The 14,170-nt window shown below is 38.0% G+C and overlaps 1 protein-coding gene across 5 annotated transcripts in view; it reads right to left on the bottom strand.

The window, feature by feature from the left end:
* IQCM (IQ motif containing M) overlaps positions 1 to 14,170 on the bottom strand; it is a 496,764-nt gene that overhangs the window by 416,085 nt on the left and 66,509 nt on the right. For 4 of the 5 annotated variants that reach the window (XM_011710533.2, XM_011710535.2, XM_071092653.1 and 1 more), the window contains exons 2-3: positions 6,636 to 6,698; positions 486 to 570 (exon numbers count right to left, since the gene is read on the bottom strand). In XM_011710533.2, coding sequence (XP_011708835.2) covers positions 486 to 522 — 37 coding nt within the window. In that variant the 5' untranslated portion in view covers positions 523 to 570; positions 6,636 to 6,698. The remainder of the gene's footprint in view (positions 1 to 485; positions 571 to 6,635; positions 6,699 to 14,170) is intronic. The other variant, XM_011710534.2, reaches the window with a different exon arrangement.

The raw sequence follows: 14,170 nt of genomic DNA, 5'->3' as shown, positions 1-14,170 counted from the left end.
CTTCAAAACTCTGTATGTATTTTGTTTGTAGTTACATACATCTCAACTCACATGCTAAATTTTTATCAGAACTACTTAATCTGTATTTACATTTTATAAAATCATCACTTGAAAAAACAGATTTACATGCCCAAATTTGTTCCAAACATGCTTAAAGGTTTTCCAATAACTGAATTATCAGTTTTTAATTTTAAATTAAAATTCATTAAATTTAAATTAAATATTCAGTTCCTTAGTTTCGCCAGCCACATTTCAAGGACTGAATAACCCACGTGACAAGTGGATACCATATGGGACAGCACAATAAGTTAAAAAGATCTCTCGAAAGTTGGTTATTTTTAAATAAAGGGAATGGAATAAATCCTTTCAAGATGTGCCAATAAGTGTAGTGCTCTGTGGGTCACTAATTAATAGAAAAGACTGGTTAAAACAGTTGGAGTGTTATGACTTGTATGTCAAGTTGTTAGGTAAGCATAGATACTCACATTTTGCTTTATCAGGCGTAGCCTCTGCAGTAGTCATGAGGGGCAGTTAGGATGATCTTCTCTTTTAAAGTGTGATCTCCAAGTCCTTAAACACAGTTACATTAAGTAATTCAGTGATGATAAATATTTATTTTTAGCTATTTCTTTTGCTCACTTATAAGCAAATAGGGTGAATGATTGAAAATTTTTATATGTCATTTCTGTGCTCTATAACCTTCAATGCCTTCCCCTCCAAAACACAATAACAATAGCTAGCACTGGGTAGGGCTCTGTAGTTTATTGAATGCTCATATACACATTGCCTTACTGGATCTAAGCAACTTGATAGGAACTATTATTAGGAATATTTGGCAGATGTGGATATTGGAGCTTAGAGAAGTAAAATAACTTGTCAAGGTAAGAAGCTATGTAGTGGCATGTGCAAAACTCAAATCCAGATGTTTGGGCTCAAGACCCTATGCAGGTCTCTCTGATTTCCTACTACTTTCTACTACTTGCTTTCTTACAACTTTCAACTAATATGCAGTTAATACCTGGCACATACCTTATACACTCCTGCCCTCAGCTTAGGTTTATGCCAGCCTTCCACTCAGAATGCCTTGACCTCTCATCTATATTTATTTATATCCTACCTGCCCTCAAAGCCTAGGTTCAAATCCTACCTCTTCCATGACGACCCAGCCTCTGTTCCTGTGATTTGTTCCTCTCTTAAATACAGTAGTTATGTTGTCTGTGCCTCTCCCTATAAATTTATCAGATGCTGTCTGTCTACAGGGCTAAAAACACAGAGTGATCGACATATACTATATCTATATTCCCAATTTAGTCCTATATATTCCCAGTTAGACTCCAAATGCCTTGAAAACAAAACTATACTTTATAAAAGTAGTTCTCAATGCTGGATGACTATCAGAATCACCTAAGGAGTTTTTAACCATATGCCTAGAGTGGGACCTAGGCATCTGCATTTTTTAAAGTTTCCCAGAATATTTAAATGTTCAGTTAGAGGAATGAAATCTGCCTTGTTCCTCATCCTTCATGGTTCCCAGCTCAGTGCATTGCATTCTGGAGGTGCTCAATAACGGGCTGATTAATGGGTTCATTAGCTGAGCCCTTGTACATTTGACATTATCATTACTTCAAAAGCATTATCCAAAATGCATCAAATGCTACCTCTATAGCCAAGGAGTCAGTTACACCAGTGCATACTACTATATGCTCAAATGGCTTTACAATTAGAAATGGGAATATTAAATGCTTTAGCAGAGTTCCGTGGAGGCCCTTGTTCTAAGAGTCTATGTATAATTGTTCAGTTGGCAGACTCCACTAACAAACTATGAGTTCAGAATTCAAAACCTATTAAATAATTTGGTAATTATTTCAGTAAATCTGTAAGCCAGCTTTGCCCTATGAAAGTCAGGACCCTGTAGCCTCACGCTCTTAGATAAAAGGCTACAACACTTTTCTTCAGCTTCTACCCAGAGGGGGGAAAATACTATTGCAGTTACAGTTTTAAAATAGCAAATCTGGAACATCCAAAAATGATTAAATCTCAAATTGTCAGCATCATCTCATGGGCTAGAGCGCAGAACATGTTACCTTGTCTGCCTAGTTCTGCAAATTAATTGGGATAAATTAAAATACTGCATCTCCCTCAGCAATTAACAATCAGAACTCATCTTCTGGTCTGGCTTAATTACTGTCTTCTTTATTTTTAAGTATAAAAAGGAAATAGAAGTGTTTTGTGCTCCATAATTTTCTTGTTTTAATCTCCATAGAAATGGACTCTTCTCTGGGTCTGTTGGCTCCTCCACCTTAATTCAGTGTGCCAGGAGTGTCAGCCTGCATTAAATTGGCTGGCAAGCAAGACATCCCACTGTCCTTTTAATGCAGAAAACTAGCCAAGCATCCTAAGGGGTGCTGGCATGGTAATGTCCCTGCAAACTTGAGGTGATGAGGGAGGACTCTGAGACAGGAGCTGGGAGTATAGAAAGGCCATGAAGGATGGAATTGCTTAGAGACGGGCACAATGACGCAAAATATCAGCAAATGGGGCCCCTCTCCACTTTAAGTCTCCAGCAGACAGTTACGAGACGCTGAGTCCTTCCTAATGCATCCATCAATTAATAAAAGCCTATTTAGTGCCTGGGTTGTGCAAGGGACTTGCCATTTATTTCAGGAGAAAAAGCCAAAAACATAAATCAAATTGTAAATAAAGATGCAAACAACATGGAAAAAAGTATGCCAGATGTCATAAGGAAATACGTGAGCTTTGTGAAATAAGTGATATAAATCAGTGAGTACTATGACTTCAAATGAGGACAACATCACCGAGGCCTGAGGTGACATAAAAGAGGGTTCAAGAAGAACTGAGCTACTTATACATGGAAGGGTGAGCACAGGGTTAATCAGAACCGAATGCTAGCCAGTACACCCCTGTAGTACTGACTACCAGTCCTGAGTGGATCAGAATGGCTAACTTAAGAGCAGAGAAGACAGGGAGGTGAGAGAAAAAGCACAAGCAAAGGCATGGAGGTGACAATACACGTAGTCTGGGGGACATCAAGTTGCGTGTCTATTTGATGGTAGCAGAGAGCTACATTTTATGCTGCTGAAATGGTAAAAGAACTGTTGAAAGTTTTTGAACAGGGCGTTGACATAACCAATGTTCTAGAATGTAACTTCCATAAAGGCGAAGATTCTGTTTTCCTCTCTGAAATCATCCATGCCTTGAACAAGGCTTGGCATTTAGAAGGATCTCAAAAAGCATTTGCTATTTGTATAATCAGTAATTATAGCAACAGCATACTGGACAGGGATGGCCTACCTTCTCACATTTCCTTCAGCACATCTGTGAAAAAGTTCTTTCACCCTTTCTTTTACAGTAGATGCAACTTAAGGGTCTCTGAAACTGGGCTGCAGGAGTGCTAAGGATTTCTAATTCCATTTCTACATGGATGAAAGACAAACAGAAGTAGAAACTATTTCCCTACTTTATCTTCTTAGCTTGACATTCCTAAAGTAGATGACTGATAAGACTTTAAGGCTGGGTGCAGTGGCTCAGTACGATAATCCCAGGACTTTGGGAAGCTGAGGAAGAAGGATTGTTTGAGCCCAGGTGTTCAACACAAGTCTGGACAACATGGTAAAACTCCTTCTCAACAAAGAATACAAAAATTAGCCAGGTGTGGTGCATTCATGTAGTCCCAGCTACTCTACTGGAGGCTGAGGTGGGAGGATCAGTTGAGACTGGGAGGTCAAGGCTGCAGTGAGCCGTGATCATGCCATGGGAGGATCAGTTGAGCCTGGGAGGTCAAGGCTACAGGGAGCCGTGATCATGCCACTGCATTCCAGCCTGGGCAACAGAGTGAGACCCTGTCTCAAAGAAAAGAAAAAGAAAAAGAAAAAGACAAGACAAGACTTTATCATGGCCCTTATAATTCAGTATTCTTTGGCAAAAAAAATAATAATAAAAAAATAAAATAAAATGCCTTATGGTAATTAGCAGGATGCAGGGAAACAAGCCATGCTCCAGGGATCTGGAAAGGCAGTTTCAGCAGTTGATGTTATAGCAAATGGAAGTCCTCATTTACTACCCCAAACTTTCTCCCCACTGTCCCTCTACCTCAATCCTCCCAACCCCGAATCCTACTTTCACCCTTTCCCATTTCTCTATCTTAGAAATTGTACCTATATCCACTTAGTTGCTCAAGCCATAAATCTTTTATTTCTCCTATATTTTTGTCTACCATATCCAGTTCATCAAGTCTTCTAGGTTTTTAACTAAAAAATACATCTGCTTCTCCCCATCTTCATCTCCCAGCCACAATCATTTCATTCTGGGACTGCTGAAATAGCTTCTTAACTGCTCTCTCAATTTCCACTCTTTCTCTGCCAATTTGTTCTCCACACATCAGAACTCATCTTCTTAATTGTGTATCAGATTATATTATTTCCCTTCCATGGTTTCTGAACTTCATTTAAAATAAAACCTAACCTCTTGCCCTGAGCTCTTCTCTCTTATGAAACTGAGTATATATGGATGATAAGCATAGGACTGGTATTCCACAACTCCACACAGAACTGAGCTAGGAAGCTTGGTTTGAGTTCTCTTGGACTTAGTTTTCTCATTTACAAGGTAAAATTCTAGAACGAGAAGATCTCTAAGACGCCACCAGTTTCTAAAACTATTATTCCATTGCTTTTGTGTACTATGCTAAAAAATAGTTGGCTCCAAATCCAAGAAATCAACTGCATGGGCAAGAGTTCGTACCTCCCTCCTGTCCTTCTCTACTTTACTCTGTGCTCTGTAACTCTGGAGCAGAATACCAATAAAAGCAGTCTAGACAGGCCACTTCTGGTCATGTCCCTAGTTGCAGGCCTCATCATGTGTCTCTCAAGCCTAGGCCACTAGGACCTCCCTCCCAGCTTTTGTCCTAGCCACCCTTCTCTGGTAAGTATAAGCCCCCTTCCACTTTTCCTCTACTAAGTCAACAAGGACCTTTAGGTTATTTTCTGGACTTTCTTTCTGACTTCTGTCAAGTCTCCTGGTGTCTCGGACCATATCATCAGATCTGCTAGCACCAAACAATAGGAATAAGAAAAGAGAAAGGAGAGCAGTTAAAGAAAACCAAACAGAACAAGTCCCAATGAGGGCCAATATAACAGGGTCAATACTAGGCATCTAAAATGTGCAAAGGTATACAGTCATTTCTCTGTATATGAAGGATTGATTCCAAGACCCCTGTAGATATCAAAATCTGCAGATGCTCAAGTTCCTTATATAAAATGCCATAGTATTTGCATGTAACCTATGCATACCCTCCCATACAGTTTAAATCATCTCTAGATTATTTATAATGCCTAATGCAATGTAAATGCTATGCAAATAGTTCTAACACCATATTGTTTAGGAAATAATGACAATTAAAAAGTCTGCACATTCAGTACAGACACAATTGTCCATTTTTTAAAAATATTTTCAATCCATGTTTAATTGAATCTATGTATGTGGAATCCATGGATACAAAGGTCCAACTACAGTAGATGAATAAGGAGAAGAAGAAATAAGGAGAATAAGAAACTTATAATTGCATAATTAAATTATAATTCAAACTTGTGAGAGGGCCATAAAATGAGTTGGAAAGAAGATACTCTATGAATTTATGATTAATATCAGGCTAGCTAGGAACCCAGGGACCACATGGAACAGTGGAAAGCCCATGAAATTATACTCCTTTCCTGATGCAGAAATCTTCCTCTAAATCTCCAATTAACTCAAGTTAATATATAACCCAGAACCAGGAAGTGGGAAGGAAAGAAAATAAATGAATCATTAGGATATCACTTTAGCCTACACAAAGCTCAGAGTCTAGGAACACTGTGATGAGAGCAAACTTGGATTTCAATACTGATTCTGCCATTGCCAAAGTCATCTGAAGCAAACCAATTAATCTCTCTGAGTCCTACCTCCTTGTCTAGAAGCAAAGTATTTAAAATAGACCCATAATATTAAAAACAGCAGCTTCAACTTATGTTTAAAGGAACTCATAAGTCTCAGAAGTCAATGAGAATAGCTGGTGGAAAGCCTGGCTGCTCTGACTGAAGAGGATCTCATGGGCTCTCCCTGAACTGTCCGTCACTCCCAATTACCTCCCATCCATCTTCAACCCCAGCATTCCAGGTTCAGAGGCTCTCCATCAATGACTTCAAAGGTACCTTCTGGATATAAGTTTTCACTATTTCATAAAATAGATGTTATGTTCTGTTCTTTTATGGGTATGCATGGACACTTACATTAATTAAGAGATCTCAAATATTCCCAGCTTTACATGAAATATTTAAATCTTTAAATCACAAAAAAGCAGTTATTAATACATTTCAGTTCTCAACTCATTAAAAAGGAGATGTTAATCTGAGAACACTCTCCCATCACACTTTAAAATTCTTACTCTTTTTGACTAAAATGCACTCTTTTTTTTTCACCTTTTGCCTCTATTAATGGGTAAAACCAACGATTCTGAGCCATATTCAACAAGCTATGGAGTTTTTCTGTGATTTTATTTTAGGATTTTGATACAGTTATGTATAAAATAGGATTTGGCAATACATGAACATGTACATTGAAGGTCACTGAAGATCAAAGCTTACCAACAGATGATGGGCTGGGGTTGGTGAGACAAGGCTATCATTCATAGTGGTTAAGTGGAGTAACTTGGGGGTAAAAAGGAAATGATCAATGTTAGACGGAGCCATACTTGACTAGAGATCAACTACTAGAGTAAATTGAAATACTGAATTTTTAGTCTATCTATTATCCACAATTCTAAGCACAAATATACCTTACAATATAAAGAACTTTTACAAATCAATGAAAAAGACAGGCAGTTGAATATAAAAATAGGCAACCAAATGGGAAAGAAGCATGTGAACAGATATTCATTCAAAACTCATTCATCAACCAGGAAACACAAATAAAACCACGACCATCACACACACCCAAAATAATGGCTTCTTAAAAAATATCAAATGTTGAGAAAGATATAGAACTACTGAAATATTCACACACTGCCTGTTGCAGTGTTAACTGGTAATCTTCAGGAAACTATTTGGTATTATCTTTAAAAATTGAATCCATAACTATGACCCAAACCTCAGACTCCCAACAGAAAGGCTTATGATGTGTAGCAAAAGGCACATATAAGAATGATCATAGCAGTGCTATTTGTAACAGCTAAAAACTAGAAGCAACCCAAATGTCCATTGACAGTAGAATAGATAATTTGCATTTTATTTACACAATGGAATATTTCACATCAGTGAAAATAAACTGCTATACTCAATGACATAGTATATTCTCACATATATTACTTGGAAAGAAGACAGCATAAAGAGGACATAATCTATGTTTTTAATAATATAAAGTTCGAAAACAGGCAAGACTTACTAATGACAATAGGAAACACGATAATGGTGACCTGTGAGGAAAGAATGCAGGGTCTGAGGTGAGGAGCACAAGGAAGGCCTCTGGAATGCCCTCCAGAGGATGGACATTTCTTTATCAGAGGGTGATTATAGAGATGTGTTCACTTCATCAATATTCATTGAGCTACACACAGGAATTGTGCACTTTTCTGATTATATGTTATAAATCAATTACAATTTACTTAACAATAATTATATACACTTTATTAATGTTTCAGTATAACCTATTAGAACCCTGAAAATACTACCCTAGTCATTACAGGTAGTTCCATTTCTCCTCTTACACTCACTCAAAAGAAATATGAAGCATAGAGCTTTGGTACAAGCCACCAAGATCTGTGCTGGATTGTAAGCCCCACCAGGGCAGGAACCAGTTGTTTAAATTTCTTTTGTCTCCCATAAGACTGAGCACATGACTACCCAAGTAATAAAACTCTATAAAAACTATCTATTTGAATTCCTGCAAAGAAGTCCTAAAGCATTAGCATTATAATCTTCTTAGTTTTCTCAGAGTTCCTAATATTTATTTGGAAATTCCACTACTACTGAAATGTATGTGAAACCTGTCATGAATTTGTGTACTGTGAATAGTGGGCTTTGCTTATTTAATTTTTTCCCTCTTGTTATCTTGATAAGGTTTTGATAGGAAGACCATAATTATCCAATGAGGGGCTAAGTACTTTGATTCAAAGCGAGTGGTAAAGAAACACACACGCACACACACACACACCCCAAAAACTGGTTTCAGAAAAGTTCACATTATTCCACATTTTTCTTACCTGAAATTCCCATTCAGTCATTGAATACAACCCTCATATGCAAGAGAAAGGCAGAGGTGGGGGTAATAGAGTGAGGCTTTTCTTGAACAAAATGTTAAAACATTAGAAGCTATGTCTTACTGTAAATTTTATTTCTGGGGAATTTCAGTTAGAAATGTATCTGTTAGGGCCTATATGTCCAAGAACAGAAAAGGTAATAAGAGCCTTCTTCCCTTAGCACTCTGCTATATCAGAAATGATTTCAAAGTATTTTATAAAGAGTCCCATATCAATACATGTGGTTATGCCTTCACTGATAATTGTGGCATGTTATGACTCTGTTTTTCTTGTGATTTTCACAGATTAAAACAGTGCTGTTATAGAAGTACATTCTCCCAGTTATTAATCTCACATGCCTTAAATAGAAGCCATTAACATCTTATAAATAACAATAAAGAGAGAAAATTTATAAAGCATTCCCCGCTGAGATGTTTGGGACACTATGTTAACAGTTAAAGAAAACAATGAAAACACCATAAAGTTAATTACAACAAATTAAATACAATAAATTAAAGGCCAAAACTGTTCAACTGTTTCAATAGAATTATGCTGTACTCAGAAATAGTGATGTTAAAGAGCAAAATCTAGAAATTTGAGCAAATCATGAAATATTGCAAAATTCTGGCTTATATGTTCTGTTTTCTTTTTTATCTCTATAACCTTATAAAAACTAGCTAATATTTACAAGGTCTGAAATGGTTTTGGAGCATTTATATGTAAGGGACAGTTTCAAGGAAAACAACTTTAAAATTGAAAACAGTCTTGGGAGTTGTCTTGTTTAGCCTCTCATTTTACAGGGGAGGGAAGAGCAACATAGGGATATAAGCGATTTCAGCTTAACACTGGATTTGTGAATGAACTGGAACCACAATATGGGTTTCCTGATTCCTGATGAAGCAAGAATCCCCCTGATGAAATTCCAGGATTTTCCCCTCCGTGAATTTCCCCTCCGTGAACTCTTTCTTTACCTTCTGCTCTCTGACTCAACTCTCTTATTCTACGTTGTTCTAACAGAGACAGTATGACGTCATGCTGAAGAGCAGGGACTCGCTCAGATGGGACTGGGTTCAAGCCCAGGCTTCATCACTTCCTAATCAACAGCCTTAGGCCTTGAGTAATCAATTCATTCCAGTCTGCCTGAGATTTTCGCGGCTTTAAAACTGAAGGTCCTGAATCCTGGGAGCTGCACAGTCCCAGAAATTAGGATGGCAATTTTCTTAACCCTCATAGACTAAGCTCTTTCATCTGTAATAATCATTATATAATCTTCATATCTCACAGGGCTACTGCGAGACCAAATGAATGAATGTCTAAAACATTTAGTACAGGTCTACACCTGGTCCATTCAGTAAGTACTTGTTTCCATATTTGTTAGTTCTTATTGGATCTTATTCTATATTGGAGACGTAAATTTGAGAGTAGTTTAAACCAGAGATTATATGTAAAACCAAGAGAGAGAATGAGTTCTCTGAGAAACAGGGCAAGCAGCAGACTCAGAGAGGGTGGGAATAGCATAGAAAGAACAGAGAACATAAAGGATGGCGAGTGCCTCAAGGCCATATTCGTCAACATCATCAAAGAAGAAAAGAAGGGAATTCTAGGGACATGATATGCATGGAAGGACTTAGTAATAAACTCTACTCTTGAGTCTATAAATATGTGTGGATTCTGTAAAGAATTAAAACAAAAGTAAGAAAGAGAAAGGATAAGAGATCAATAGGTATGATATTTTGTATACTACATGGTGACTTTAGAAACATGAAGAGTCCCCAAGAAAGCAAATATTGTCCACAATTAACACATTATCGATGCATACAGTACCATGTCTAACATTCACATCTTTCTAGGAAAAAAGAAAAAATCCCTGGGAGGAATAACACATTGAGTAACTATTATCAAAGCACCTATCTTTTTCTCATCAATATCTGGCTGAAAGGCCAGGCACAGGTGACTCACGCCTGTAATCCCACCACGTTAGGAGGCCGAGGAAGGTGGATCACCTGACGTCAGGAGTTTGAGACCAGCCTGGCCAACATGGTGAAACCCCATCTCTACTAAAAATACAAAAATTAGCCAGGCATGGTAGCATGCACCTGTAATCCCAGCTACTCAGGGGGCTGAGGTAGGAGAATTCCTTGAACCTGGGAGGCAGAGGTTTCAGTGAGCCGAGATCATGCCACTGCACCCCAGCCTGGGTAACAGAACAAGACTGTCTAAAAAAAAGAAAAACAAAAAAAACCACTGAAAGTTTTTCCCTAAGGAATGAGACAAGCATAAATAGGGTAGGGACGTACTTTTAGTCATCTTCAAGGGCCAGAAATAGAAAATAAATACAGAGGGGTGATGGGACTGAAGCTGTGGATGCTGTCCCCAGGTCCCAGAAGCAGGTAGAAGCAACCTGTAGTTCAGCTCCAGTGTAGTAACAAGAACTCAGAATAATTCTCACACGACGTAGGGGATCACAGCCTGGCTCTGCTAAAAATGACAGCTGAAAAGAAGTAGAAATGCAACTTCCCACTGGTGCTTGATACAGGGGGTTATCACAAGCTCCATGTTTGGAGAGGGAGAGGAGACAGACATGTCTCATCACCATGCCCGTGCCACACCACCACTGGCTCAGAAACAGGTTTGAAATATCACTATCAAAGGGACAGGAGCCCCAAGGAACCAATATAAGATCTGGTTCTGGACTGGGAACCCAGTGGCAACTACAAAACTGTGAATCAGAAAGTGGTGAGCATTAGAAGTAAATAAAACATAAAAAATAATAAAACTTACTACTCTACATAAGCCTGAAAATTATTATGAAATAATTTAAAAATTATTAAACATATGTCCAAAACTAACACTAGAAAAGACAGCCAATAAGATCAATAAGATCAACAATTGGAATAGTAATTCACTCCATAGGAAATGAAAACAAAAATATGAAAAAGAATTTTAAATAAGTAGGTTAAGACTCTACCAAGAGACAGAGGAGGAAATAATGCCTCTAAAAAAGAATATAAAAATATGAAACAAAATAGCCAGAAACAAAATAGAGATATGATATAGAACAAATTGGAATCCTTTAAATAAAAATATATTCTTTCAAAAATTATATAAGCTTGATATACAGAATAAAATCTGGATTGGACACAGTATAAGAGAATCAGTGAGCTAGAAGATAACACTAAGGAGTTTCCCAAAAGTTGATGAAACGAGATAGAGAAGGAAAGATGAAATAACAATGAAAAGATATAAAGGAAAAATTGAAAGATTCCAATATGTGTATAAAGGAAGCTCGGAGGGGGGGTGGGAAATGGAGGAAAAGCAATATTTGAAGTATCATATTGAAAAATGACATGAATGAGATTAAAAGTACATTCCAGATGCCAAGAAAGAATAACAATAAATCCACACCCAGACACTTCCTAGTAGTATCATAAATGAAGAAAAAAAGAGTCATCTAAGCTGATTATCTCCAATTTCTCTCTTCCCATTCTCTTTTGAACTGGCTCTCACCAGGCTTTTGCCCTTGCTACTTTATCTAAACTGCTTCTAGTGAACTCTGTGATACACTACTCAGAGGCCCCAAAGAACTTATTACCCAGCTGCGAGCAATGCTACCAGATTACAGTCCACAGCTTTGCCCTTCAGAATTGCCCTGGCTGAGGAGTCACATAGTTACCTTACAGGGCAGTCCAATATCAGTGACTAGTCAAATAGGGTTTATGCAGACTCAGATAACTTGTCCCAACTCAGGACAACTCTGAAGGGTCAACTCAACATCAAAGCCCCCCCACCCCCACACCGCCGGGAGTCTTCACTACACTGCATTGCACCTCAATTTCTCCCTCTGACAATTCCTGCTTTCTTCCTTTCGAAATCCAGAGATGGCTATTTCAAGAGGACTAATTAACAAACATCTCTCTCATCTCCATGTCAGAGTGCCTTTCTGGGGAATGCAACTTGCCATTCATGGATCAAGGTCGCCAATAACCTTCATGCTGTTAAATCTAATTTGTCAATCTTAGTCCTCATCTTAGCTGACCTGTTAACAGCATTTTACGTATTTTATCACAGTCTCCTTCTTGAAATATTTTCTTCATTTAGCTTCCAGGGATTTCCAGTGTCCTAGATTTTCTGTTACCTTCTCTTACTTCCTTTTCAGTCTCTTATGCTAGTTCCTTCTCATCTCATTGACCTCAATATATTGGAATGTCCCAAGGCTCAGGCCTTGAATCTCTTCTTTTCCACAACATACATTTATTTTGTGATTTAGTCCCGGTTCATGGCTTTCAACACCATCTCTATGTTGATAACTGGCAAACAGATATTTTTATCCTGGGCCTCTCCCCTTGGCTATCTCACGTCTTCATTTGGATGTCACCAAGTCATCTAAAATTTTACACATCAAAACAGTTTCTGATCGTATTCTGATGATTTCCCCTTAGCAAATGACATCTCCACTCTTCCAGTTACTGAAGCCAGACAATCATCCTTGGCTATTCTCTGTTTTGTACATCCCACATCCTATTCATTAGCTAATCCTGTCAGCTCTACCTTCAAACTATATTCAGAAGCTGATAGCTTCACAACACCTTTACTATTAACACTCTAGTTGAAACCACTGTTCTCTCTTACCTGAATTATTAGAATAGCCTCCTAAGTGGCCTAGTTCTACTTCCTGCCCCATCCATGACCTACACCCAACCCAGCAACCAAAGGTATTCAAATAAAACACAAGTCAGACAATATCCTCCATTCAAAAGCTACTGATGCCTTCCAGTAACAATGGAGTAAATACAGAAATCACCATGTCCCCATGCACCCCTACATTATCTGTGGCTAGCTGACCTCATTTTCCCTCCAGCCCCTCACTCCCTCTCCTGGTGTCACACAGCTTTCTTTCCCAGCTGCTCTGGTCAGACTAGGCTTGCCCCCACCTGAAGATATTTGCATTTGCTACTTTATTTGCCTGAAATGTTCTTTTGTCAGATTCACAAGGTACCAACACTTCACTTCTCCCAGGTGTGTACTTAAATACAGCGTCTCCGTGAGGCCTTCACCAGCCACCCATTCATGATCACAACCCTCCCTAAGTCCTTCCTAATTTATTTTCCTCCTTTACACTAACACGATTTAACATATAATATATATACTCATTTATTATCTGGCTCTATATGACAGAGACTGCTAGTTGATTCCCAAATGTATTTTCTCTTCCTCCCGGACCCATAGCTGGACTACTTTTTCCAGGTGCCCTTGAAGTTAAAGTGTGGCAAGTGACTTACTTCTGGCCACCAGAAAAAAATGTGATCAAAGTAAGTGCTCCTTGCAAGCCTGGTACCTAAATACCCTCCATGCAATCCTCTATGCTCTTTTTCCTCCCTGTCTGCTGGAAAGGAGGTAACCCTAGGACACCATTGGTACCAAACTCCAAATGTAAAAGATGGCAGAGTCACATAGCAGAAGAAGAAGACTGTGTCTTTTAATAATTGTTTGGAGGAGAGCTGTCTAACTGGGACAGTTTAATGAATAAAAAATAAAATCCCAAGTAATCAAGCTACTGATAATTAGGAGTTTAATTTATTATAGCATCTAGCTTTATCTTAGCTTATATATTCACTCCCTAGACTGCAAGGTTAATGAATGCTGGGATTTTTTACTGCTTTATTCACTGATGTATCCCCTGTGCCTACAACACTAATTGGAAATCAATAAATATTTGACGAATAATGAATAAAAAAATTCTCACATAGAGAAAAGATAGGCTATCTAGAAAAGGATGGCAACTTTGATAAAAAGAACTCTTGACAGCAATGATAATTAACAGAAGACAATGTTTTAAAACATCTGGGTGAAAATACAAATAAATATAAAATTCTAAATCAATCTAAA

The sequence above is a fragment of the Macaca nemestrina genome, chromosome 3 (assembly GCF_043159975.1).
Source record: "Macaca nemestrina isolate mMacNem1 chromosome 3, mMacNem.hap1, whole genome shotgun sequence".
Lineage (NCBI taxonomy): Eukaryota > Metazoa > Chordata > Mammalia > Primates > Cercopithecidae > Macaca > Macaca nemestrina.
This window is presented reverse-complemented; position numbering and strand designations above follow the sequence as displayed.